This window comes from Balaenoptera physalus (assembly GCF_965194825.1).
Source record: "Balaenoptera physalus genome assembly, chromosome: 10".
Lineage (NCBI taxonomy): Eukaryota > Metazoa > Chordata > Mammalia > Artiodactyla > Balaenopteridae > Balaenoptera > Balaenoptera physalus.
In genome coordinates this window covers 85634904-85660046 of record NC_138889.1, presented here as the reverse complement: position 1 = coordinate 85660046, position 25143 = coordinate 85634904, and the positions used below count along the sequence as shown (strand labels likewise).

Here is a 25143-nt window from a genome sequence, read left to right as displayed (position 1 = left end):
TTACAAGTATGGAGCAACAAATAGAACTCTTACACACAGCAGGTGTGAACATAAAATGGTACAACATCTTTGGAAAACTTTTGGCTGTTACTTAAAAAGTTAACCCACACCTACCATACAACCTGGCCATTCTGTTCCTAGATGTTTACCAAAACAAATGAAAATATATGTCCAAGTAAAGATTTGTACACAAGCATTCATAGAAACTTTATCCATAATAACGAAACCCAGGAAATAGCCCATATGTCCATCAACAGGTGAATGGATAAACAAGTATGATATAACCATACATTGGAATACTACTCAGCTGTGAAAAAGGAGTGAACTACTGAATCATGCAATAATATGGATGAAGCTCAAAATGTTATACTGAATGAAAGAAGCCAGACACAAAATAGTATGTAAAGTATGATTCCATTTGTGTGAAATTCTAGAAAACACAAACTAATCTAATTTGACAAAAAGATCATCAGTGGTTGCTTACAACCACTGTTGGGTGTAGAGGGAAGGGCATACTGCAAAGGGTACAAGGAATATTGGGGGCGGGTGATGGAGATGTTTGGTGTCTTGATTGTGGTCATGTTTCATCATCACAGATGTGTATACATATCAAAAATTCCATCAAATTGTATACTTTAAATGGATACAGCTCATTGTATGTAAATTTTATCCAAATAAAGTTGATTTTAAAAAGGATATTAGGCTGCATGTAGTCTTCTGGGGCTTTCTTATTTCATTCAACACTTATTGGTATGTTTAATCAAATATTTGAGGAAAGGAGGGAGGAAGGAAGGAAGGAGCTAATGAGATATATTTATGCCAGTTATTTCTTTCATAGGAGAAAACATAGGAGAAAGATGGGAAGAAGTTCATCTTCTTAAACAAAACAACCCAAATTCTAGATTCCATTATCTGTGCGTCTTAGATATAAGAGAATGGCCTTTCTAGAACCAAGTTTACCATAACTTATAGCCCAAGGCTATTGCTGTTTTAATAATCAGGAAAAGTTCAATTTGTATCAGCAACATTCTTTGTCAAGTTACACAGCTTTGTGTGTGTGTGTGTGTGTGTGTGTGTGTGTGTGTGTGTGTGTGTTGGAGCAGCAAAGCAGGATGAGGGTATTCGTTAAAACTCTTGGTTACAAGTAACAAATCTATTCAAAATAACTCAAGCAAAAATGCGAAATTATTGTCTCATGTAACTTACAAGTCTATGGAGATAATGGCATCAGGCATGGCTTGACCCAGATACCCAGGCATTATTATAGGAATCCAGCTCTATTTCTTGGCTAGGTCTTTAGGTGTTGACTTCATCTGTAGACAGACTCTCCCTTGTGATGGCTGCTGACACGTTCAGCTTTATATTCAATCAAGAGAGTCTAACCATCTCAGCTTGACTTACATGTCCTTCCTAAAACCAGTCAGTGTGGGAAGAAAGATGGAACGCTCTGATTGGCTAGACCTAGTCATGCGCTCCTTCCTCAGGCAGGCAGGGGTGAGGTGGGCCCCACCTGTACCACTTGAATTAACAATGGAATAGAGTTGAGTTTTCCAAGGAAAATTGATGTGCCGTTACCAGAAGAAGGCGGACTGAATGTTCCACAGACAAAAATAATAGTCTGATCATCCAAACGCACACACAAAAGATACCTGATGTGGGTAAGAAGAGGAATATCTTGCCAGTGGTAAAGTTTTTAAAGTTTCTGGTCCCACTTTTCTTGCAGCCTATTTTTTCATGAACCATGGTCATTTTTTCATCCCAGTATCTTTGCTTCTGGCACTGGAAGCTAGAAACACTCTCAACAGTGGGTGGTGGCGATGATGAATTGAAAATTCTGGAGTGGCACATGCCTTTATTTATAATGGGCCCAGCAATCTGAGATTCTGACGTAGCTGTACTGGTTACCTATAGCTATGTTAAAAAAAAAAAAAAAAAAAAAAATCACAACATTTAGTTGCTTAAATAACAGACATTTTTTATCTTACAGTTTCTATAGGTGAGGATCAAGGCAGAGCTTAGCTGGGTCCTCTGGCTAAGGGTTTATAGACCATATAGTCAAGGTGTTGTCCAGAGCTATAGTCTCATTTCAAGGCTAGACTTGGGTAGAATTCACTTCGAAGATCACTTCAGTGGTTGTTGATAGGATTCAGTTCCTTTCAAGTTGTTGGACTGAGAGCCTCAGTTTCTTGCAGTTTCTTGTTGACTTGTGGCCAGCGACCTTCCTCAGTTCTTTGCCATGTGGGCCTTGCCATAGGGTAGCACACAACTTGGCAATTGGTTTGAATGAGAGAGAGAGCAAAAGAGGACCAGCAAGATGGAAGCCAGGGTCTTTTGGTAATCTAATCTCAGAAGTAACATCCTATCATCCTACCATATGATTTTCATTAGAAGTACATCACTAGGCCCAGCCTGTACCCTTAGCCGAGGTGGAAAGGATTACACATGGGCATGAATAGCAGGAAGTAGGATCATTGGGAGCATCTTAGAAGCTGCACATGACAGTGACAGTGGCAATGGCGGTAGAGGAAGGAATTTGCCCATCTCCCTTGCCGTTGAAAAGTTTTCTTTTGGGAACTTCGAATGGTGGCCTGGGTGCATGAAGTGGACTAAGGAAATTCCCTCAGTAGGATGAGGGCTTTGGCAGGAGGGGGTTTTATGTTTATGGTTAGAAGTTGGATTGTGGGGTACAGAAAATTATTACAGAAACAAACTGAAGAAATAATTGCATAACAGGAGGTGAAATAGAGATGCATACAAAGAGTTATGTTTAAAAATGTAAACTTTTTTTTTTGACATTTGATTTTTTAATTTCCACATGCAATGTAATGTTTAGGCACGCTGCTTGGGATGCTATTTCTAAAAAAATCGTTGACCATTTTTCAGAATATGCTTTTGGTTTTAAATACTGGTCAGGAAAAACAAATGATGTAAAAATATGTGAATAATTTTCTATTACAGAAATGAAAAACTGATTTGCACCTAAAAGTGCAGGAGGTGAAGTAGTTTAACCCTTTCACCAGACAGTATGGCAATATACAATATATTGCTTCAGCTGTTTGAGAAGGCTGTGATGTATTTTTATACTGACATAGAAAATTATAAATTACATTGAATTAGTATCCATAATCACTGTATATGTACACAAACCAGTTCTAAAAAACAATACACTGGTTTAGAATTTACAAGTGGAAACCTCACAAGGTATAGTAAAACAATTAACATGCTTAGGTGCCAGATTTTGATTTCTAGTTTAAAAATACTAGCCTGTAAAATGAACGCACTCTAATTCCATTAGCAGCACGAGCATTTTTCCACTGACTTGCCTGATATGATTTACGTATGTTAAATATGCAGATTTCTCTGAAACTTTCATTGGTGTTGCTTGTCAAGAAGGTAAATTTTGGTGAATGAGTTAAAAGGCAGATGCACAACCAAAACAAAACCAAAAACAAAAAAAACCCAAACAACAAGCCACGTACACTCCAAATATTCTAGTGTTTCACCTGTAGGGATAATCAGTTCTAGCAAACAAGACTTTAACAGAACATATGGCTTTACAGTGACATCAATTTATCGACTAAGTTGTAGCAATAAACACTTAATCTCTACCAATAGACTTACATTTTTTGATCCCCTTTAAACAGTACAGAAAACAGTTACCAATCAAAAACTGGTTATAAAAAGAACACCAAGTATTTCTTATTCAAAATCACTTTTGTAAGTTAGAACAACCAAAATAACACTTAGAATTAGCAAAAAAAAAAAAAAAAAGAAAAAGAAGAAGGGAGTGAGGGAAGGAGGGAGGGAGGGAGGAAGGAAGGAAATAAATGAATTGAATGTCTAAAAGCAAGAGACTGATTTAAAAATTGCAGTATATTTATGTGATAGAATGTCATGTAGTGATTAAAAATAATTTTTGGAACAGTGGTTTTAAACTTTTTTGACCACAACTCGCAATAAAAAATCTGTTTTACATCAAAAATAAATATACACAAACTTTTACTTGAAATTAAAATTTCATCTTATCCTTTGTATATAAGATGTACTTTTATATTCTTTATTCTATTTCATATTTTAAATTGTGGTAAAATATACATAACATACAATTTACCATTTTAACCATTTTTAATTGTACAGTTCAGCGGCATTAAGTACATTCATATTGTTGTACAGTCATCACTACTATTCATCTTTGGAACATTTTCATCTTCCCCAAATGAAACTCTGTACCTAAGAAACATTAACTCCCATTTCCCCTTCTCCCAGCTCTGGCAACCACCATTCTACATTCTGTCTCTATGAATTTGACCATTCTAGGTACCTTGTACAAGTGGGATAATAAATATAAGTGAAATATACCTATATATTTACATGCAATACTTATCCTTTTGTGACTGGCTTCTTTCTATTTATGTATTTATTTATTTATTTTGGCTGCGTCGGGTCTTCGTTGCTGCACATGGGCTTTCTGTAGTTGCAGCGAGTGGGGCTACTCTTCGTTGCAGTGTGCGGGCTTCTCATTGCAGTGGCTTCTCTTGTTGTAGAGCACGGGCTCTAGGCGCGCAGGCTTCAGTAGTTGTGGCTCGTGGGCTCAGAGCTGTGGCCTGCGGGCTCTGGAGCGCAGGCTCAGTAGCTGTGGCGCACGGGCCTAGTTGCTCTGCAGCATGTGGGATCTTCCGGGACCAGGGCTCGAACCTGTGTCCCCTGCATTGGCAGGCGGATTCTTAACCATTGTGCCACCAGGGAAGCCCTGGCTTATTTCAGTTAGCATAATGCCTTCAAAGTTTATCTATGTTGTAGCATGTATCAAAATTTTCTTTCTTTTTAAGGCTGAATAATATTCCATTGTACGTATATTCATCCGTCAAAGGACATTTGGGTTGATTTCACCTTTTGGTTATTCTGAATAATGCTGTTATGAACATGGGTGTATAAATACCTCTTCAAGTCCCTGCTATCATTTCTTTGGGGGTATATAGCCAGAAATGGAATTGCTGGATTATGCTATATTTAATTTTTTGAGGAATTGCCTTACCACTTCCACGGTGGCTACACCATTTTACATTCCCATCAGCCATGCACAAGGATTCCAGTTTCTCCATATTCTTGCCAACACTTGTTTTTTTTGATGATAGCCATCCAAATGGGTGTGAAGTAGTATCTCATTACGTATTTCATTTTTTAAATGCGGGTCCCTAAAATCTTTTCACGACCTGCTAATGGGACATAATCCTCAGTTGGAAAAAAAATTCTTCTCTGAGATTGTTGGATGAAAAAAGTCAAATTATGGTCCCAACTTAGTGGCGGGGCCAAAAAGCTTTGTGCAGAATATGAAGACTGCCTCCAGCTAGTGGTGGTGTCAGTGATTTTTAAATTTTCTTTGTGCTCTTCCAAAATCTTTGGAAGTGAAAATATGTTTATTTTCTTTAAAAAAAAAAAAAAAAAAAAGAGGTTGTTTGTGTCTATGTGTGATGGGTTTTTGTAAAGGGACTGTAAGAATTAGAAAACTTAGAATAATGTACAGGAACATGTATATTCCCAAAGAAATGAGCCCCAGTGGGTCAGTGAACAAGTATTTAGTGCGTCAAACTCTGAGACTGTAGTAATGAGTAAGAGTGTGTGGTCCTTCCTCTCTGGAGCTTACATTCTAAGGCACAAAAAAAGATGCATTCAAAGCAGATTGAATATGATTTGCATAGGCTGTTAGATACTGGGAAGGGTGTCCTTGGTGTGCTGAGAAGGAGATTCGGAGGCTCTCTGTGAATGTACTTGGAGCAAATGTCTGAAGCCTCCCCATGAGTATCAGGTTGAAAATCGCTGTTGTCTCACAGTATCCTGAACTGCACCCAGGGTTCTTTCCTCCCTTGGCTTTCATGCTTCACCTGAGGAGCGTAAACATAGTCTGTATAAGTACCCAGAAACAGTCCACAAATGGTGGGCATTGTATATAGGATTAACAAGAATCACACCTGACCTTACCAACCCTGAAAAGAAAAATGCTTTTTGTCAATTGATTGCATGAGGTTTATAGAGATTATTCTGGATCTGTGTTTTAAACTGATTCATTGTCCTTCAGAGATTCTTGGATTCTGGGTCCATGAGAAAAATGAAGCAAATTAGGGAAGATGGACATTCTCAGGGGATCCTTCTAGAGCCCCTTCTCAGTGGTAAAACTTATTTTTATCCTATCTTGGATTTCATTTGTTCATTAGTTTAGTGAACATTTGTTGAGTTGCCTGCTCAGTGCACAGTGCTAGATGCTGGCAATATGAGAATGAACAAAACAAAATACTGACCCTGGAAGACCTCATAGGTCTCTTACTAAAGAGAGGACAAGTCGCTCATTTAACAGATTGTCACAAATGCTACAGCTAATTTTGTAAGATTCCTTTGGAGACAGACATGATGAGTACCCGATTCAACTTTGGGTGGGTAAGGAAATCCTTCAGGAAGACTGAGAAGAATCTGTAAGAGGATATTTCAGGCGGAAAGAGCCACACATACAATGAAAAGAAGCAATTCAGAATTTAGGATCTGCAAGTAATTCCATTTTCCTAAAATGCTGGGTATGGTAGGGTAAGAAGGCCATAAAGGGCCTGATGAGCCAGGTGAAAGAATTTGGACTTTATCTTCCGGTTCTGGTGAGGCCATGGAAAGGTCTGAAGTGGGAGAATTATTTGGCTCTATTTATCTTTTGGAAAGAACTCTAGCAGACGAAAATGAAGGGAGCGAGAAGGAATTGAGACTGGGAACAATAATCACAAATGTTGTAATTGTTCAGGAACAATTTGATGTTGAGGATCCGCCTTAAAACATTCTCAGGAGGGATGAAAAGGACAGCAAGACTCCAGGAATGTTGAGAAGATAGAATTGAAAGAGTTAGGACCAATGGGCTGAGGGTAAGAGAAAAATTTAGATTTCTGGCTTGCCAACGAATTAAATAATTCCAGTAACCTGATAATGGACATTAACATTAACGGAGTCTTTTTCCAAGGAGTCCTATTTTGAGAGATGTTTGATTATTTGTCTTGGATATAGCTGGGCACCTTCCTATGTGGCACATCCTACAAACTTCCTTCTTTCATTGTCCTGGGAGGCATATTCATGTAGAGTCTTAGAGGTCGGAAGCCTACTTGATGACTACAGGATGACTTGAGGTGGATGAGGTGGGGGAAGAAGCAAAGAGAGAAGCCTCCATTGAAACCAGACACTGGGTGCCAAGTGTTGGGCCAAAGTAGTAGCAAGGTGAGTGTGCAAGGAATAAGCTCCCAGGTCCTCAGCTGGGAGGGGTGGGAGAGTTTTGGAACTTAGATACAAGTAGCTCAGAGCACGGATGATTTAAATAAGACTGTGAATGATACGAAGATGTTGGCACTCTACTTTTAATTGGTGCCTGCTGCCGATCATGTGGGGTTGTTGGCTTGAATGTCTATGCTGGATGGATAGGGTAGGAGATAAATGAAGGGAGAATGTTTTCTAAAACTTCTTGTGTTTGAATCAGGAACTCTTGTGTTTAAATCACTAACTGTCTATCCACTGACCACTCCATGATGGACCATCCTACTTACATCCAAAAAGGAAAACGTTAAATGAAATTAAATAATAAAGTTACATAAAGAAACATGCTAAAATAAAAGTGAATAGAGTGATTCAAATGGATAGCTGAAAGAATTCAATCACCAAGCACAAGTATAACCACTCATAGGCAAGAGAGGCTCTTTGAGTTGAAGTGACTGCCAACCATACTTTGAATGCTGCTGGTTAAGGGATGTGGTTCTAGTTGGGCTCAAGGCACTCCCCGTGGAGTTCTCTGGGTACCTTCCAGGACATCATGACAACGAGCCTGAGCTCATTTCCTTGGAGAGATCCTAGGGGTTAGGCCATGTTCCTTGCGTTTAAATTTACTTGTTTAATATCATTAGATTCAGAGAGAGAGAGAGAGAGAGAGAGAAAGCATTAACTTCCTGATCAGTGGAGGATATGGAAGAAGGAATGATGGTGATGAGGACAAGGATACATTGCTTTTGAGGCTTACTCTGTGGCCAGCACTCTCTGAAGGACTTTACACACCTCTCCTTCAGTCCTCATAGCAACCTGCATCTTAGATAGCTCTCACTACAGAGGAGGCTGGGAAGAAGCGATGTTAGGGAACTCTCATGCTAATGTACTTATTTGGAGAAGCAGGGCTAGACTTGGATCTCTCTGCTATGCTATTGCTACATCTCTCATTCAGAGTTTCCTCATCTATAAAAAGGGAATAAGAGTAACCATGCATCCCTATTAGGTTATTTGTTGTGCCCATTGGATGAGTTGGTACATGTAAACTTCCTAGAACCATGCCTGTCATCTAGTAAGTGCTCAATAAATATTAGCCATTATTTTATATTATTATCATTATTATTCTACATGACTTTTTAATATTTAAAAAAAGAGGGGCCATATTTTAAGAAAAAAGTACATGGTAAGGGAACAGAAATGTACACACATACAGCCAGTGAAAACTGCACTCCTTTTCTGCTTCCATCAAAGGCTATTAAAATTGTAGGGCCTGCTATTGTATATTTATTCAGACATCAGTCTTAATCAGCCCCTTTGCTACTTTGGCAGTAAGGGCATTGTAATTCTATTTTTATCGGTTCCTTCCTGTGCACCAGACATTCAAAATAGCATGAGTAAGGATCAAAAATATCTTAATGGATTTGGTTCCCAGAGATATCAGTGACCAGAGGAAGAGTTTTGCAGAAATTTCTTCCTGAGCTGATAAGGAAGGTAAGCAGGGAAGGGTGGAGGGAGGGCTGGCCGAGCAGCTAGCTGTGAGTCTCTGTGGACGGAAGAGGCCAAGATCAAGTGGCAGCGGGAGCGACAAGGGAAGAATCTGGAGGATTAGCGTATAAATGCATCCTATTTCCAGGTTTGTGCTTGGGACCAGCATTGTATAATTGTTCAGGATAACACTGCCCCTTCATGAGGTAACGTGTTTTTGATAAACAGACTTCCTGGAGTGATCGCGTTGTTTACGCACACATACACAAATATAGAGGTTCCTAGGCTATTCATATTTTTGTTTGGATCTCTTGCCTGGGCATCTTTTCTTTCTCTTTCTTCTCCTTTTTTCTTTCTGCTTCTCTCCTCTTCCTCCTCTTTCTGTTCTCCTCTCCTCCTCCTCCTCCTTTCTTTTTCTCTCTCTGTGTACCATTTTATAGTCAGACCATTCATCATCAGGAAGTTGTCAAAGTCTGGAAACTGGGATCGAAGGGTAGAGAAAATGCGATCAGAATATCCAGAACAACTGTATTTCTTACAGAAATGCGTGTGATGCAGTTTCCCAAACAGTGCTAAGTTATGCCGCTTAATGAAGCATGACATAATCTCAGGCAGTGCACAGATGAACATTTGTCCTTTAGTAATTTTGTATTTATGGCATGCGTATTGAAAAGTGAGAGTGTATGTGTGTGTACATGTAGCACACCAAACTTGTGATTTCATGGATATTATTGTTTAGGGTGAGGATACATTTATTTAAGTAAGTACTAAAAATGAGGCCATGTGTAGAGAAATATTTAGTAAATATTAATACAGGTGGTACACAGATGTGGCAAGTGAATCATGACTCTGGTACACGAGGACTGAAGCTTGGAAAACACTGTTGTAAGATACGTCATCTTTTGCTTGTACCCGGGGCCTCTGGGGAGCTCTGGTGCCTTCTCTGTAGAGATTGTGGGATTGGCCATCCCTAAGTTACTCTAAGAGACACCCCTGCCATCTTACCGTGGTTCTGTCATACCATCAGCAAGTCTATCTCTGAGGTCAGGATTCTGAATATAACCAGCCCATTCCCACTCCCAGCGATTCCACAGCTGCATCTACTGACGAAAGCCCAAGACATGAGCGGTAACTCTGTGCCAGCAACTTCAGTTTTTAAGGTGTGAATGTTATTCCACTAGGATACACAGATGCAAGAAATTTCACATCGACTTATTTGTTTGTTTGCTTTTAGAGTTGAAATAAATTTAAATCTGAGTCCTTACCCCGTAGCGCAGGAAGAAATTAGATCTCGCTCATGACTGAGGCTCCCAACCCCGGGCCTTGGAGAGAAGAACCTGGACATTTGGAGAGGGCCCTCTGGACTTGGGTCCACTGCCAAAGGGCCCTTTGGTGGCGTTTCAAGGCCCTTTAGTCCCTTGAAAGCAGGTGATGTCTCTGTTTTCCCTGGGTCAGGCTGGGGAATCTCTGCCCAAGCTGGGGGTGAGGGCATGATTTGGCCTCCTGAGGGACATCACACAGCTGTTCCTGCTGAGGGCTTGTCACTCCCCCGCCCCCCCTGCCCCCTTGCCAGGAATTCCAGCTGAGTCCTCACGACTCCAGACAGACCTCCCATCTCACTGTTGAGGAGCTTCCACTCCTGCTTATCCTGGCTCTGTTGGTCATCCTTCACCCCGACCCCTGTCCCCAAGGGCACTCACCTGGCTCACCTCCCAGGGTGCTGACCTAGCTTCATGCCCTCAGTGAGAACAAAAGCCAGGAAGGGTGGGGGTAGGGAGTGTCTCTGGCAACTTCCACTTAAACCATGATCTACAAACACCCCTGAGGCAAAGGGACACAAAGGCCTTCTTGGAATAAGGGAGAGAAAAACAGAGGAAAACCAAACAGAGATTAATATTTCTGTTAACTATTCTGTCATGTGTGAAGGTAAAAATTTGAAATATGTGTATATGCTGAAAGTATTTGTTATAATATTACACACACAAACTCTCTCTCTCTGTCTTTCACCTTAGAGACTCAGAAGTGTGTTCAAATATGTACAGTACTGAACATGGTTTCCCATTCTTACTAAATAGAGTTGGCCCAAAAGTAGAGTCAGAAAGACATGGTCACATAGGCCTTAACAGTTCAATAATAGGCCTCTTTCAAATGCATTTTATCCAAAAATTCAGTAGGTTCTGGGGGCCAATAAGTACTATTTCAGTTGAATTTGCAAAAACCTTTAAAGTGGGGGAAGATAACAGAGAACCAGCTCAGTCCCTGGCATATGATTAGATCCAAGCACGTCATTGCCCCTTTGGTATTAATGTTTTAAAACTCACAGGCCACGCTGATCCTTTGTTCTTTGCATTCAGATCCATTCTCTGCCCTTGCCCTGCTCCTGTCTACATCACAGAGCAGACTGACTGCTGCCAGCTAGGATTCCAGGCTCCTTTGCCAGCTGGCCTCCAGTGGGGCTCTGGAGTCCAGCTTCCCCCGGAGAGCCCTGTCCTCAGGGGTCACAGCTTCTGCTGGGTGGGCCGTTGTGGCCCCGGTTGTCGGGTGGTCCAGGCCGCCAGCAACGGCATCTTCTCTCTGTCATTCCAGCCCCATGGGAGGGCAGTGGCATCCTACAGTTGCTAAATCCAAGTTCCTCTTCAACACCTTTGAAACTAACTCTTCATATTAACATGAATCCTTTTATTAAATTACCTGTTTACCATACATGGATGTCCTAGCTGGGTCCTCATTCAAAGCGGAAGATAAATCTGTTAAATTTCAGAAACTGAAATTCCTAATCTGAAAGTAATGATACTGTGTAGAAACCCACAAGACCAAATCATAATAACTTTCCTTTAGTCATTCAACAATTACTTGTGGAACACCTTCTTTTGCCGGGCTTAGGAGCAAGGTCTGTGCTCTCGTGGAATTTTCATTCTAGCCAGAGATCAGCAGACCCAAAATAAAAATAATATAAAAGAAGAATGTCGAAGACCGATAAGTGTGGTGCACAGGAATAAAATAGACTGATGTGTTAGCAAGTGGCTACTTTAGGGAAGGCATTATAATTACTACAAATTTGGGTGTAGCTTTCTAAGATATTCCATTCACTGAAACATTCTCCTTTCCACTATCTTTTTCAGATTCTACCTGCCAAAGACCCTAAACTAGGAATTAGGGCTACATTTGGACCCCAAACGTGTTGTTTTCCATGTATGGTATTTTGTTTAAGCGAATAAATAGATAAGTTTAAGGTCTTCTGAGGTCCACGGACCCCATCACTTTTTCCAATTGCTTTCATATTCTAGCTTCACCTACTTACCATACCTACATGAACTCTAAACGCAATCCCAGCCCGAAACACTTGAGATCCTTTTAATTTGCTTAGTATTGCTCTTTCTGTTTGATTGAGAACTTACCATGTGCCAGAGACGGTGCTGAACATTTTATTTCATCTTCACAACCTAGTGGGAAAGACATATTACTCGTCCCTGTGCCGACCCCAGAGCCAAGACTCGCAGGTGACTTGCCTAAAATCGTAGAGTTACTGAGTAGCAGAAATAGTAATCACTCAGTCTGCTTAATAGCAAAGCTGAGTGCTTAGCTGAGTGGGATGGTCCCAGAGAGCTTGCGAGGTACCCAGATGTTCCTGCTGGCTTCCTGACCAGATAACTTCCTTGAGCACTTAACCTAAATCCTTGCACCCTCACGATAGAAACTCAAACATAAAATAAATTATAAGATTGTAATTTTATAAAATTATAAATCATAAGAGTAAACTGATTGAAGATGAGCAATAGGAAACAACTTTGAATATTCATGCGTTTTTCTCTGAACTTGATCAGAGACTCTCCTGATAGGCAAAATCGTCTCAAATTAACAGGTTTCTGCCCAGTGCAACAGAAGAGACTCATGAAATGCTGTGTATTTCATTATCTGCTGGATACAGACAGTTGAGAAAGAGCCAGTCTGAATTAGTGAAAAGGCTAAGTTTCAAAATGGTTTATTATAGTTATGTATATCGAGGAACTGAAGTAAACTTTCATGGTGTTATTATGACAGTGAGAAAGACAAACAGTGTGTGTGTGTGTCATGTTTCATTGTATGGAATCAACTTTTCTTGGGAAGGGGTATTCTTTATTCTGAAATTATGTTAATCCTACATTTGGGGCTTTAATTTTATTTTTTAGTGAAACGTAGTAGATGATAGTCAAGTGTGGTGTGTTTGTGAGTGCATGTGTGCATGCTTGTGTTTTAGTATCCTTTCATGCTAGAATAAAAATTAACAATTTATTATTAGTACCTTAAACATTCCTTGAAATTTTACAAGTCCGTGAGATCCAAAAGTTTGGTTACCTCTGGCTTCTTATGATAAAGATCAAATCAAAGAGGCTGATATGTGTTTATTTCCTTTCACTTACTTGTAATGAGTATTTGCATAGTTGTTAAGATAGCCTAAAAATGATCACTATAACTAATCAAATTTTTATTGAATGCTTACTATATACCAGCTTATAGTCTACTAGTTTAAATGTTCTCTTTTAATCTTGTCTCTTTAGACACTGCATGGGTAAATTTCAACTTAGCCTTTCCCTGACTTAATTTTTTAAAAATTCACTAATATGGGTTCCATATGATTGATGTTTTAATATATTAAAATATGTATTGTAACAGTTTAGGCATAGCTCTATATCAGTGAGGATTTTTATGCTGCAAGTGACAGAAAACCCAAACTGGCTTGAACAAATGTACTGGCACACGTATTTTGAAAGGTATATATGGCTTTAGAGGAGGTTTTAACGTGGCCTTAGCCATGTGACTGTGGCACTGTCTCTCTTTCCATTTCTTAGGTTGGCTCTATTCTCAGGCATACCGTCTCCTCATGCTTTCAAAACAGCTGCCTGTGGCTTTGGGGAACTGAGGGGAAAAGAGACAGCATATAGGGGGAAGATAAACTCAGTAAAATCCTGAAGCTAATCCTGCTGGCTGACTTGGGTCATAAGCCCAATCGCCAGGGCCAGAGTGATGGAAACTGACAGCCTTAGCCTAAGCTGCAAGCTCTGTCTTGCTGGGCCTGAAGTGCAGTCAGCTTACCATGGATGCTCAGTGGATTCTGGGGCAGTGGGGAAGAGAAATGGAGGAATGAACATGGGAAAGGAACCAACAAATGTCCACTCTGAGCTGTTTACTGGGGGCGGGAAGCGGACCGCTCCCCCTTTGAAGCTCCTTTCCTTTACATAATTACAATTATTTGGTGTTTATTTCTTTCAATAGTTCTCAGTGGTTTATTGGAACTGATATTTCAAAATCGGCCTGAATAGATAGCAAAGAAACCTTTCTTAGTGACATAAATCTGTACAAAGAAAAGATGTTCGGGATTTTTTTTTTACCTCTTCTCTCTCTTTTAAAAGTGTACCATTTGAATAAAAATGGACAAATTAAATTCCAAAGTCACTCAACTATTCTTAACTACTGTATTTCCTTTTTTTTCTAAACCACAGATTCTTGAGGAAATTCCTTCTTTCTTTCCTCCAACAGTTAAAACTCTTTTCTCCAACCAGTTCCCTTCTGTAGGATTCTTTTCTTTCCAGATTTAAAATCTCTTCATATATGCCTTTTTAGATTTCTTATTAAACTTCCCATCCATCAAAGAAATACCAGATGATAGGAACTGTGCCCTTTTCCATACTTTTTGCCATGTGGGTAATAAATACATCTATTTATTTCAGTTTCCATCAGTTAAACACACTACAGTGGCTTTTTATTTAATCAGTTATATGGACGTTAGAGTGGATGGGAATGGGATATTACTGGATTCCCTGTTTGCAAGTACTTGGACGTTAGTAAACTTCTCTTGGAGATCCAGTCCAAGAAAATAGATTGAGGGCCAGAAATAGAAATAGGATTTTTTTTCCCCTTAAATGAAGGAAGTCATTGTTTAAAATATACTTAAAAGAAACTAACTTACCCCCCACTTCCTTTTTAAAAAAGTTTCTGAACATACTTTTAAAAGATTCTTGGTATCTTTACATTATTTTAAATAATTTGGATTATTTATGCAGCAATTTTTATGCAGAGCATACACTGAAGTCTTGTTATTCCTTCATGCCCAAGTTGAATCTGTAGGCTGAGTGATTTTTTCTCTCTTTCCAGATGGGTCAAAGAATAATATAAGTGAGTTCATGCTGGTGGTTGGTACTTATAGTTGGTTTTGTTTGCATTCTGCTTTTTGCTGTCTTTGGTTTCTTGTTAAGTTAACGGAATGTTTATATCTTTGATTATTCCCTGGTACAGGGGTATCTTTACCCTGGAAAGGGAGGTAATGAAGAACAGGTGTTGCCTGTGAACTTTGAGTTTTAGGTCCTCAAAATGTGCCCAGAACCAGGGCGGAGCTTTCCAAGTTCTTTAGTGTGGATCACTGTGTTGGTACCTGCAGTATTTCCCGCAGCATCCCCCAACGCCCCACTTCCCAGCCCTCTGGGTCTGGCAACACCTGAAGGGGGCATACACACTTGTTGAATTACAGTTGATAAGTTCACCAGATGAGCTTACGCATGACAGTGAGTGCCCGGCAACTCTGCCTGAATGTTTACACAGGACCATCTCCTGAAACATAGCAGAGTTTCCATTTGTTATAGGAAATGTCTGATGCTTACCTTCAGAATCTGAAATAAGAGTGGGAAAAAAATTCTAGAGATTAAGATGTCAAGGTGATTTTTCACTTATATATGTGAGGGCCAGAAGAACGTTTGCTCCTCATAAAGATGTAGCCATTGTAGTCAGCTTTCAAGGACTATTCTCTCGTTTTTAAGGTCTTTTTTATCACACGCCTGCCTCATGGTGCCAGACTTTGTGCTGTCGGGTCATGTGTAGCCATTTCTTTATCCCGTAGCAGCCCTGACAGCCTTTGGGGTTTCTTCACGTGATACCGATGTTGGAGTGTGACTTACAGAAGGTAGAGCCTCCTTTCCCCTCCAGCAGGGGTAGACAGGTTGGCGCTGGACTTTGCTGTGGCTCAAATGAAGCGCTAACCGAGTCCCATTCAGTGGTATCTGTGGTGCAACATCTCCTTTTTCCTATCAGAGTGTTTTACGTTTTTTTATTATGTTAACATACATAACATAAAATTTACCATTTTAACCATTTTTAATGTACAGTTCAGTGGCATTAAGTACATTCATATTGTTGTGTAACTATCACCACCACCATCTCCAGAACATTTTTATTATTCCAAACGGAAACTGTATACCCATTAAATAATAACTCCCATTTCTCCCTCCCCCCCAACCCCTGGCAACCATTCTACTTTCTGTCTCCATCAACTTGACTACTGTAGGTACCACATGTAAGTGGAATCATAGAGTATGTGCCCTTTGGTGTCTGCCTTATTTGACTTAGCATACTGTGTTCAGGGTTCATCCATGTTGTAACCTGTGTCAGAATTTCCTTCCTTGTTAAGGATGAATAATATTTCATTGTAGGTATATACTTCATTTTGTTTATTCATCCACTGCTGGACACTTGGGTTGCTTCTGCCTATTGACTATTGTGAATAATGCTGCTATGAGCGTGGGTGTACCGATTTCTGTTTGAGTCCCTGCTTTCACTCCTTTGGGGTATACGGCCAGAAGTGGAATTTCTGGACTCTGTGGTAATTTTATGTTTAATTTTTTGAGGGGAAAAAAAAATCATTTCCATGGTGGCTGCACTATTTTACATTCTGACCAGCAATTTATCAGGTTCTTTTTGGCACACCCAATTCCCAACCACCCTACACCCCAAAATATGGTACTTGGAGATGACTAATTCTCATCAGTAAAGGTTTTCTCCACTTGAGGGGAGAGGTGGGTGAGAGTGAGAATTGGACTCCACATTTATATTATGACCAAGGGAAGCAGAAATGTATAAAAAAAAGAGGAAAACAATAAAATGTTAAAACTATGGCGTAATAAATGCAGAGAAGCAAAGCGAGCTTTCACAAAGAATACAGGATCCTCTAGATTTAGACAGAAAATGCTGTAAACAGGGTGTGAAACTCTCAGCTGTCCAGCACGCTTTCATTTCAGGGCGCACCTGGTCTTTTGTGTGCCAAGTACAGGACGCCCTACGTGCCTCCGTGTGACCGAGCCCGCGGTGTTTTCTCTTCTACACCAGTGTCCGTGTGGACTGCAAAGTGGAACAGATGCCGGTCTGACTCCCTTGCTGCCATTTGCCTCCAGATAGTTCAAACCGTGTCCTCTCCTTTCTGGAAGAAGACAATGTCTGTTTGGCTTTCTGAAAACAGTTGCCACCCTTGGGCAAAACTAATTGTCACAATACACATGTTCTGCTCAGGATTTCCAGAAAGAAAGACATGTTTGATGCCGGTATAGACAACCCAACCTAAGCAACCACACGTCTGGCAGGTTTTGGGTTGGGGACGGGGGCTGAGGCAACGGGCAGGAGAACATTGCTTCCAGTTTCATGTAACTCTGTTAGCTTGAAATACCTCTTGGAATAATATGACCCAGAGAAAGAGCTTCTATGTGAAACTTTGTGGATTTGAAAACTGCTCTACTGAATATTTTATGATCTTCTTGTCAAGGCCTCGCCTTATAACAGTGACCTACAGGTGCTACAATGGCTTCTTTCTTATGAAGACTTGAACATTTCCAATTGCAGAAAAGCCTCAAGAGATGCAGCATTTCAAAAGCCATAGTTGAGGTTCTATTTTCTCTGCTGGGATGTTTGTGGATTTTCTTATTATAAAATTAGAGTTGTCATAGTGACTTTGTCTGTTTCAAACCAGATAGTCCATGGTCCCATAAAAGCCCCACTTTAGGAAATTGGGTTTATTTATGAATACGCTGACGTTGGGCACAGAAAGTAACACTTCCCTGATAAACAGGCATCTTTGATAGATCGACTGGTTGGATAAATTTAAATTTCTGAGGATTAAACAAACAACTCTTTTATTTCAATGCCTTTTGGAAATTGCCCTAGGGATTTTAAGTCAGGGTCATCTGGGGTCTCCAGGTGACCATAATTAACAAAATTTTATTGGTCCCACTCATCTAGGTTCAGAACACGTGGTTCGTGAATACAGGTCTCAGCCTTGACCTCCGTTCTTGTTAATCCAGTGGCTGGGCCTTGCCTAGACTTGAATCAGAACCTTTGACGGTGGGACGGAAATCTGCACTTTAGCACCCAGGGTGATTTTTATGCCCCCTAAAATGTGAGAACAACTGGCTTTGAAGTTACAGTTGTTTGAGTTGGCAGTGTATTTATTCCTCGAATTTCTCCTTGTAAACTAACTCCTGATTGGGATATATTTTTGCCTCTTTCCTGTAAAGTGGAGGGCAAAATAATTTAAAATCCAGTTAATTCAGGACTCTGGGTTTATTGAGGTATGGATAATTGTGACTTTTATTGATTTTTAAAATATTTTCCCCTTAGTTATATGTTTCATTTCAAGCTCGTTCTGCTCTGTGTTACAGCAGAAGGGTTGCTGCTACAACTCAGGGAACCCAGTTATACACATGGTTCACTTTGTAGTCGTGTAATTTTGGGTGTCACCTTGTCCCTTTAGCCCTCACTCTCTTCATGTATAAAATGAAAATATTGATTGATTTCTAACTGACCTCCGAGTTTCTTTCCCTCACTAACATTTCATGGTTCCTTATTTTATTTTTTCACTTTTTCTCTCCCAACCGCATAACATTTTCTCATGCATGGAACAGGAAAGGACCTTTGAGATCATCTAATCTTAATCGCTCATTTAGCACAAGAGAAAACAGACTGAGAAGCAGATGGGACGTGCTGCTTTGGAGGAGCAAGAACGAGAGCCCAGGGCTCCTTCCACTGTGACATAAATTGTGTGTTACAGGAAGGGCTCCATTTCTTACGTTCCAGGAACACCCCATGTGCATTAGGTGCTGTAGCATCAGAGGTTGCCCTGGACATTTGGATATTAGGAATTGAATGCAGATTGGTTCATTAGTGTCATTTTTTAAATTGAGGTATATTTGATGTATAATATTATATAAATTACAGGTGTACAACACAGTGATTCACAATTTTTAAAGGTTATACTCTATCTGGAGTTATTATAAAATATTGGCTATATTCCCTGTGTTGTACAATATATCCTTGTAGCTTATTTATTCTATACATAATAGTTTGTATCTCTTAATCCCCTACCCCTATCGTGCCCTTCACTCCACCTCTCTCCCCACTGGTAAGCACTTGTTTGTCCTCTATATCTGTGAGTCTGTTTCTTATTTATGTTTACTAGTTTGTTTTATTTTTTAGATTGCACATGTAAGTGATATCATACAGTATTTGTCTTTCTCTGGCTTATCTCATTTAGCATAATACCATCCATGGTGTTGCAAATGGCAAAATTTCATTCTTTTTATGGCTAGGTAGTATTACCGTGTGTGTGTGTATGTGTGTGTGTACATCACATCTCCGTTATTCATTCATCTATTGATGGACACTTAGGTTGCTTCCATATCTTAGCAATTGTAAACAATGCTGCTATGAGCTATGAACATTGGGGTGCATGTATCATCAAACCATATCTTCACTCTGAGAACCTAGATTCTGGGGAGACCCAAATGTGAATGAAGACCCAAATTAGGAATATGGCAGTCCACAAGTAAACCCCAGATGACGCTTGTTACTAGGTCTAGAATGCCAAAACAGCGTAGACTGCAAACTTTATTGGAGCCTCTGGTGCATTGGAAAGAACATGGCTTTTGGACTGAGAACTGTGTCTGAACCCTGGTTCAGTTACTTACTAACTGTGAGATCCTGAGCAAGTTACTTTACCTCTCTGAGCCTCACCAGCATAAAGGTTGTGAAATAGCTGATTTGCAGATTAAATGCAACCACCTATGTAAAGATTCCTGGAATTTAATGGGCACTGAATAAATGTTGGCTTTCTTCCATGGACTTTTATTTACTTTTTGGTATCATTAGGGTCTGAAACTTTACAAATTTGGGGCACACATCAGCAATTTGAAAATGACAAGGGGTCATTTTAAGCTTCTCAGGTGACTTAAGGAAGATATCAGTTTCCAGCCTTTGGAAAAGAAAGGACCATTTTGAAAACTTAGAAGGTTGAAATGCCAAATCAGTATATGAGTGAGAAACTTCTTTTGAGCTGTCTTATTATGGGTTTATGTCATCATTAAGCATCCAGCCCCTGAAAGAACCCTGTCCCAGACCAGGGCAGAAAACCTTGCTCTCCTTCCGTCCCCACCTTTTCTGGTTCTCAGCATCCCTTTAGAACGTGCTCAGGGAGCAGAGCTGGGTGAGCCTTCTCAGAGCCTGGTGGTTTACTCCATAGATGCTGATGAGCCTTTTTCACAGAAAGACTAAAACCTTCTGAGCGAACTCCCTCGTCTCAAAGGATGGAGAGTAAAATGTATCAAACAAAGACTAAGAAGACTGATCCCCACCAGGAATTTTTTTCTACAACTGATTCCTCTTGCAGAGGTATTAATTTTTAACAGGGGTATGGCTCACTAGTTTTCCAGGTGTGAATTAATTCCTACTGCCATGTATTTATCGGTCTAAACGGTTTTTGTTCATACTGCTAGCTGTGTGGTTGAATGAATAATTAGTGCTCACATAGTGTTTTAAGAGCCTAACCTTCCTGGAAAGACAGTGCTGGTGTAAAAGGTCTTAAATATGAGGCTGTTACAACACTGTTTAAGAAATTGGAAAGGCCCCAAATAAATATACTTGGTCCTATGAAAAAAATGTGAGTTGAAGAAATAGGAGGCTAGGCCATTTCTTTTCATTCCTGTTTTCATTTGATTTTTAGGATGACAGAATCTCTGGATTGCAACATTCCTTAAAGCTTAGGTAGCCATCCATTGCCTCTACAACAGTCCTTAACACAGGAGAGAAAGAGAGAGAGAGAGAGAGGTATTAAGAATGAGAGAGAATGAGAATGAATGAATTCATCCACTCTCAGCTTAATCACCTGAGTAGTATAAAGGATGTGGCCAGGCCACCTGTTACCACGTGTATGGTCAGGATTGATTTTGCTGGTTGGGTGCTGGTTCTCCTTCCACTTGCACTGCAACGCTTTTGTTTCTCTCAGCTAAGGGCCATTCATCAGGCAAGGCTGTATGTTCTCCTTTGATTGAACCTATATCCAGCTATGCCTCAGTCCACATGTCAGACAGCTTCTCAGATATTCAAAGAGAATTGGGTGTTTTCCTTAGCTGTTGTCTCGTTTCCAGGTGAATTTTCCCCCAGATTCTTTATTTGCACCTCATTATTGGGGATGACAAGCAAAACTAAAGGAACTGCCACAAGGTTTCCTCTGTTACTCATCCTAGTGCAGGTTTTCTATAGAGAAACAATATTTATTAAGAACAACTCAAGTCATGCCTCGAGAGAGTTTTCAATTTTTTAGAAATTATGCTCTACTTCAAAAGTAAGAGGCTTTGAAAAAGTAGAGGCTTTGAATTCAGGATGAAACATTATCCAGGCCAGTGTCCTGTCTATGTTAGATTGGGGAAACTGAGGCACGGAACCTCGTGGTTAGAGCATCAGTGTGTCAGTCTCGAAGCGCAGAATGGATGGCAGATTAATGAATTCTGGATATGCCCAAAGGCTGTTCTGATCTGGGCAGGACTGTCCAGGTGAGGGATCTTTACCTTTGTGAGTGGGAAGCTCCCATATCTCATCATGTTAAGCCAGGCTGATCTGCAAAGGGATGGCTTCCTGTGGGGAATAGCGATGCTTAATTGCTTTACACTGTTGATGAAGCACACAGCCATGCCTTCTGATCACCTCCCATCCCATATGGAGAGGAAGGCGTAGGTTGTAGAAGCTGCCTTTTGGTATTAAAAAGAAGAAAAAGACCAGACACTCGAGTAACCTAAGGATATACACTTAGCTTTTTAATTTTTTTAACACTATGAAAACTAGTTTTATGGAAAACTGGTTTTCTGTTTTAAATGTATATTCTAATAATAAAATTAGAGTTATTGCCAAAACTCACTCCAAAGGGCAGCCTTTTATTTTTAAAGCATGAAGAGGGAGAGAGAGATCATGTCCTTTATTTTCAGTAATAATTGTCCACAGTCTCTCCTAATTAGCCTTTTGAGAGGGTCACTGGCAAAGCTTTGGAGCCCCTTTGGCAGAGCTGCTTGGTGGGACAGAACATTCCCAGCGCCTCCGAGGGGAGTGGGGCGGAGGATCTTAGGCTGGTTCCCAGGCCTGTTTGCTCTGAGCACCAGCCAAGCCAGGTTTGGCTTTTGCTCACCTGTCATTCCAGCAATACGTAGTGACATTTCAAACTGCTAGAGTGGAAACGAGGTAAAAACTTCTTGGGGCATCTGGGAAATTTCATTTAGACAGAATGTCAGACCTTAGTCTCCAGTGTAAATACTAGAGGCTTTGCTCTGTCCAGTTATGCAATAGCATTTGGTGTGAAATTAAATCAGAGGCCAGTGAAAATCCGGGTAGGATCTAAATGTGATGAGTGCATTTGAGTTTCTCCCCTAAGTTAGGAAACCTTATGCTTCTTCACCCTTTGGCCCCCGCAAGTACCTGGAAGAGGCCTCCACAGTCTTGAATATGAATCCAGTGGTCAAATGCTCTATCACAGAGGAAAAATACAGAGTTTATAGACCTTCTGATTTTTAAAAAAATAGTGCTTTAGAATCTGGCCTGCTACTGGTTGTTTTAACTTGCCCAGCAACCTAACCCGTATTCTCAGGTAAGCAAGTGAGACTTCAGCTTCTAGAAGGGTGAGCTATGTATATTCACAAGCCATTCTGTTCATTTTTCAGATATAGGATTTTTGAAAAAGAAGAACAGGGTCATTTTTCAGTCTATTGCCAACCCTTTTTATCTTTCAGAGATCAGATTTCAGGAAAACTTTTTTTAAACTATCATGAATTTCAAAGGTCATCTTTACTCTCCTCAGCAGAAACATTAAACTTGTAAAAAAAAAAAAAAATTATAAATTTCCCTCTAGTAAATTTTTCTTCTCTTCTTTACCCCCCTACACATACCAAAAAACGCTTGGGGAAAATGTTTGCCTTCACTTCCTGCTATTCAGCACTGTGCATTGTTAAACTGGCTGTGTTTATACACATCATGGTTATGGCTGGAGCCCGGCTATTGTTGAAGGATGTTAGACAGCCATTTATCACAGTGCGCCAGTAAACCCATTGTAAAAAATGTCCTACTAGTTAAATGAGGCTTAGATTTAATGAGGCTGTAAGAATGGACCAGGTTTTTGTCATACTGTAAATAAGGTTCCTATAGCAATGTCATCAGGATGAAGGTGCAGATTCCTTTTGTTTTCAGGCGACAATAGTCTCCTTGCCAAGGTAAAAAGAAGCCCCTTCCTTTTTAAAGGAATCTTTTGAAGAAATTGTTGCTTGCTCAAAGGAATTCATGAAACAAAGGTGTGTGGCACGGAGACAAGATCTGGGATGACCTCTTTGGGAAAGGAATGACTCTTCCCTGACCTCTTTTGTGTCCTGCAGCAGCCGGGAGAGCACCGGAAGTTGCCTTGTTGATGCCAGTTCCATGCAAATGCCATTCAGATGCTGTCCTGGTCCCTCCTCAAGGAGGGCAAAGCCAGCCCCACAGAGAGCAAGTCTGAGACTCCTGCCAACCTTTTAAGGGAGTAATCAAGTTAGACATAGCAGGAGGGCATGTGCCCTTTTTTGAGCCAAGTGGGGGAAGCGCAGGAGAGAAGAAGCAGTCTCCTTTGCTCGGTTTAATCAGTGCACAAGGAAATCTGCCATTTCAAAATCACAGTGCACACTGTAGAAAATGACCAGAAATTTTGGTGCACTCAGCTTTCCCCATGGGAAGGGAAAATCAGTTATTTTCCTAATATCGGAGGAAACAAATTCAGTGAGAATGTCACCACGCAGCCAGAAGCAGGTGTGCAGGGTGTGGTATTACTGGTGGGCTGCAGTACGCTATTTACAAAAATAGCCAGTCTTGAAATTGCCCTATTGAGGAGAAATTTGATTGTCTCAGAAATAAAATAAAGCGGTCTCCATCTTCATTTTGTCATGGCCCCTGCAAAGCCTCAGTTCAAAGAGATGGGTTTTCAAGACAGCTAAATGAAAGGATGCCGGAGGGCCAATGGATAATAGAGGCAGCTCTTCCACCTCTGCAGGTCCCCACATCTTTCTGGACCTGCAATGCCTTCGAGGTGTGGAGCTTCTTAGACTGAGCCTGCAGCTCGGCGGGACAGTGTACCCCTTTAGTCTTGGACCCTAAATTCTCCTTTCAGTGAAGAGGTCATCCTAGGGAATCCATTGCTTCTACTTTGGTGGTCACGAGAGGCTACATTTTAGCTGCTCATAGTTTAGCTTTTTATATTTATTTTGCCTTTATTTTATATTTATATGAAATATAAATATATACCAACATAAATATATATTTAAATTAATTTAAATTTTTTTATATTGATTTGTTTCTGGGTAGAAGAAAAAAGTTCAGAGGGGTGTGTTTCCTCTCAGTGCCCACAGCAGAGAACTGGATTGATCGTGCAACCTTGCAGGGAACGCCTGCTGACTCCACCACGGAGTCACACGTGGACGAGGAGGGCAGTCCGTTCCGGGCATTCTCAGCCAGCAGGGTCTCTTCTGCAAGGTTTCCATCTGCAGCAGCTTTCCCTGCCCAAAGCCCTTCTTTCCCAGATTCCACTTTTGTTGTAAGTTCCCACCATCCTTTTTGCAGAGCAACGTAGAACAGTGTTGGCAAAGAAACATGGCAATTCTCTCTGAGCTCTTTCGTCCCAACAGTGGTTTTTATAGCCCCACTGCTAGACAAAATGTGTTTCTAGAGGCATCTTAAGGCAAAACATCTTCATGCCAAACCCTCAGGACAAAAACTCCACTTGCCTATGTCCTAAGGGCATAAGTGATTTATTTACTCACAAATGTTTATTGAGTGCCTGCTAGGTGCCACGTATACTGTGCTAAGCCCTGGAGATACACAGGGGATCAGGCATAATGCCCACCTCCCAAGAGCTCACGCACAAGCCCGGTGATTCTTAAACTTCAGCGTGGCCAAGACATACCTGCCTCCAGAGGTGTGAATTCATTGAGTTTGAGTGGGACCCAGGAGTCTTCATTTCTAAGGAGCATCACAGGTAATTCTGATGCAAGGATCACAAAAGAAACACTGATATAGTGAGGGGTGAGAACATTGAAACATCATTAATTACAATACTGCAGAAACTGCCTAAATGAAGGTCCTCACAGAGGGCTGTAGGAACAGAGGAGAAAGAAGGTGGTCGCGCTAAAGATGGGCCGGCGCACGTTTATGGACCCAAAGACAGGGTCATGTTCAAGCCAGATCTTGAAAGATGACCCAGCCATGGCCACTTGGCAGTGCTAGAGAGGGAAGGCCTTCGGAACAGGA

The 25143-nt window shown here is 40.6% G+C and overlaps 1 protein-coding gene across 12 annotated transcripts in view; it reads left to right on the top strand.

The window, feature by feature from the left end:
• Positions 1–25143, top strand: part of MPPED2 (metallophosphoesterase domain containing 2) — a 173109-nt gene that overhangs the window by 106254 nt on the left and 41712 nt on the right. The window contains exon 5 of one of the 12 annotated variants that reach the window (XM_082476734.1): positions 258–1914. The exons of the other annotated variants lie outside the window; for them this stretch is intronic. Coding sequence (XP_082332860.1) covers positions 258–261 — 4 coding nt within the window. The 3' untranslated portion in view covers positions 262–1914. Of the gene's footprint in view, positions 1–257; positions 1915–25143 lie in introns of those variants that run through there. 12 annotated transcript variants of the gene reach the window in all.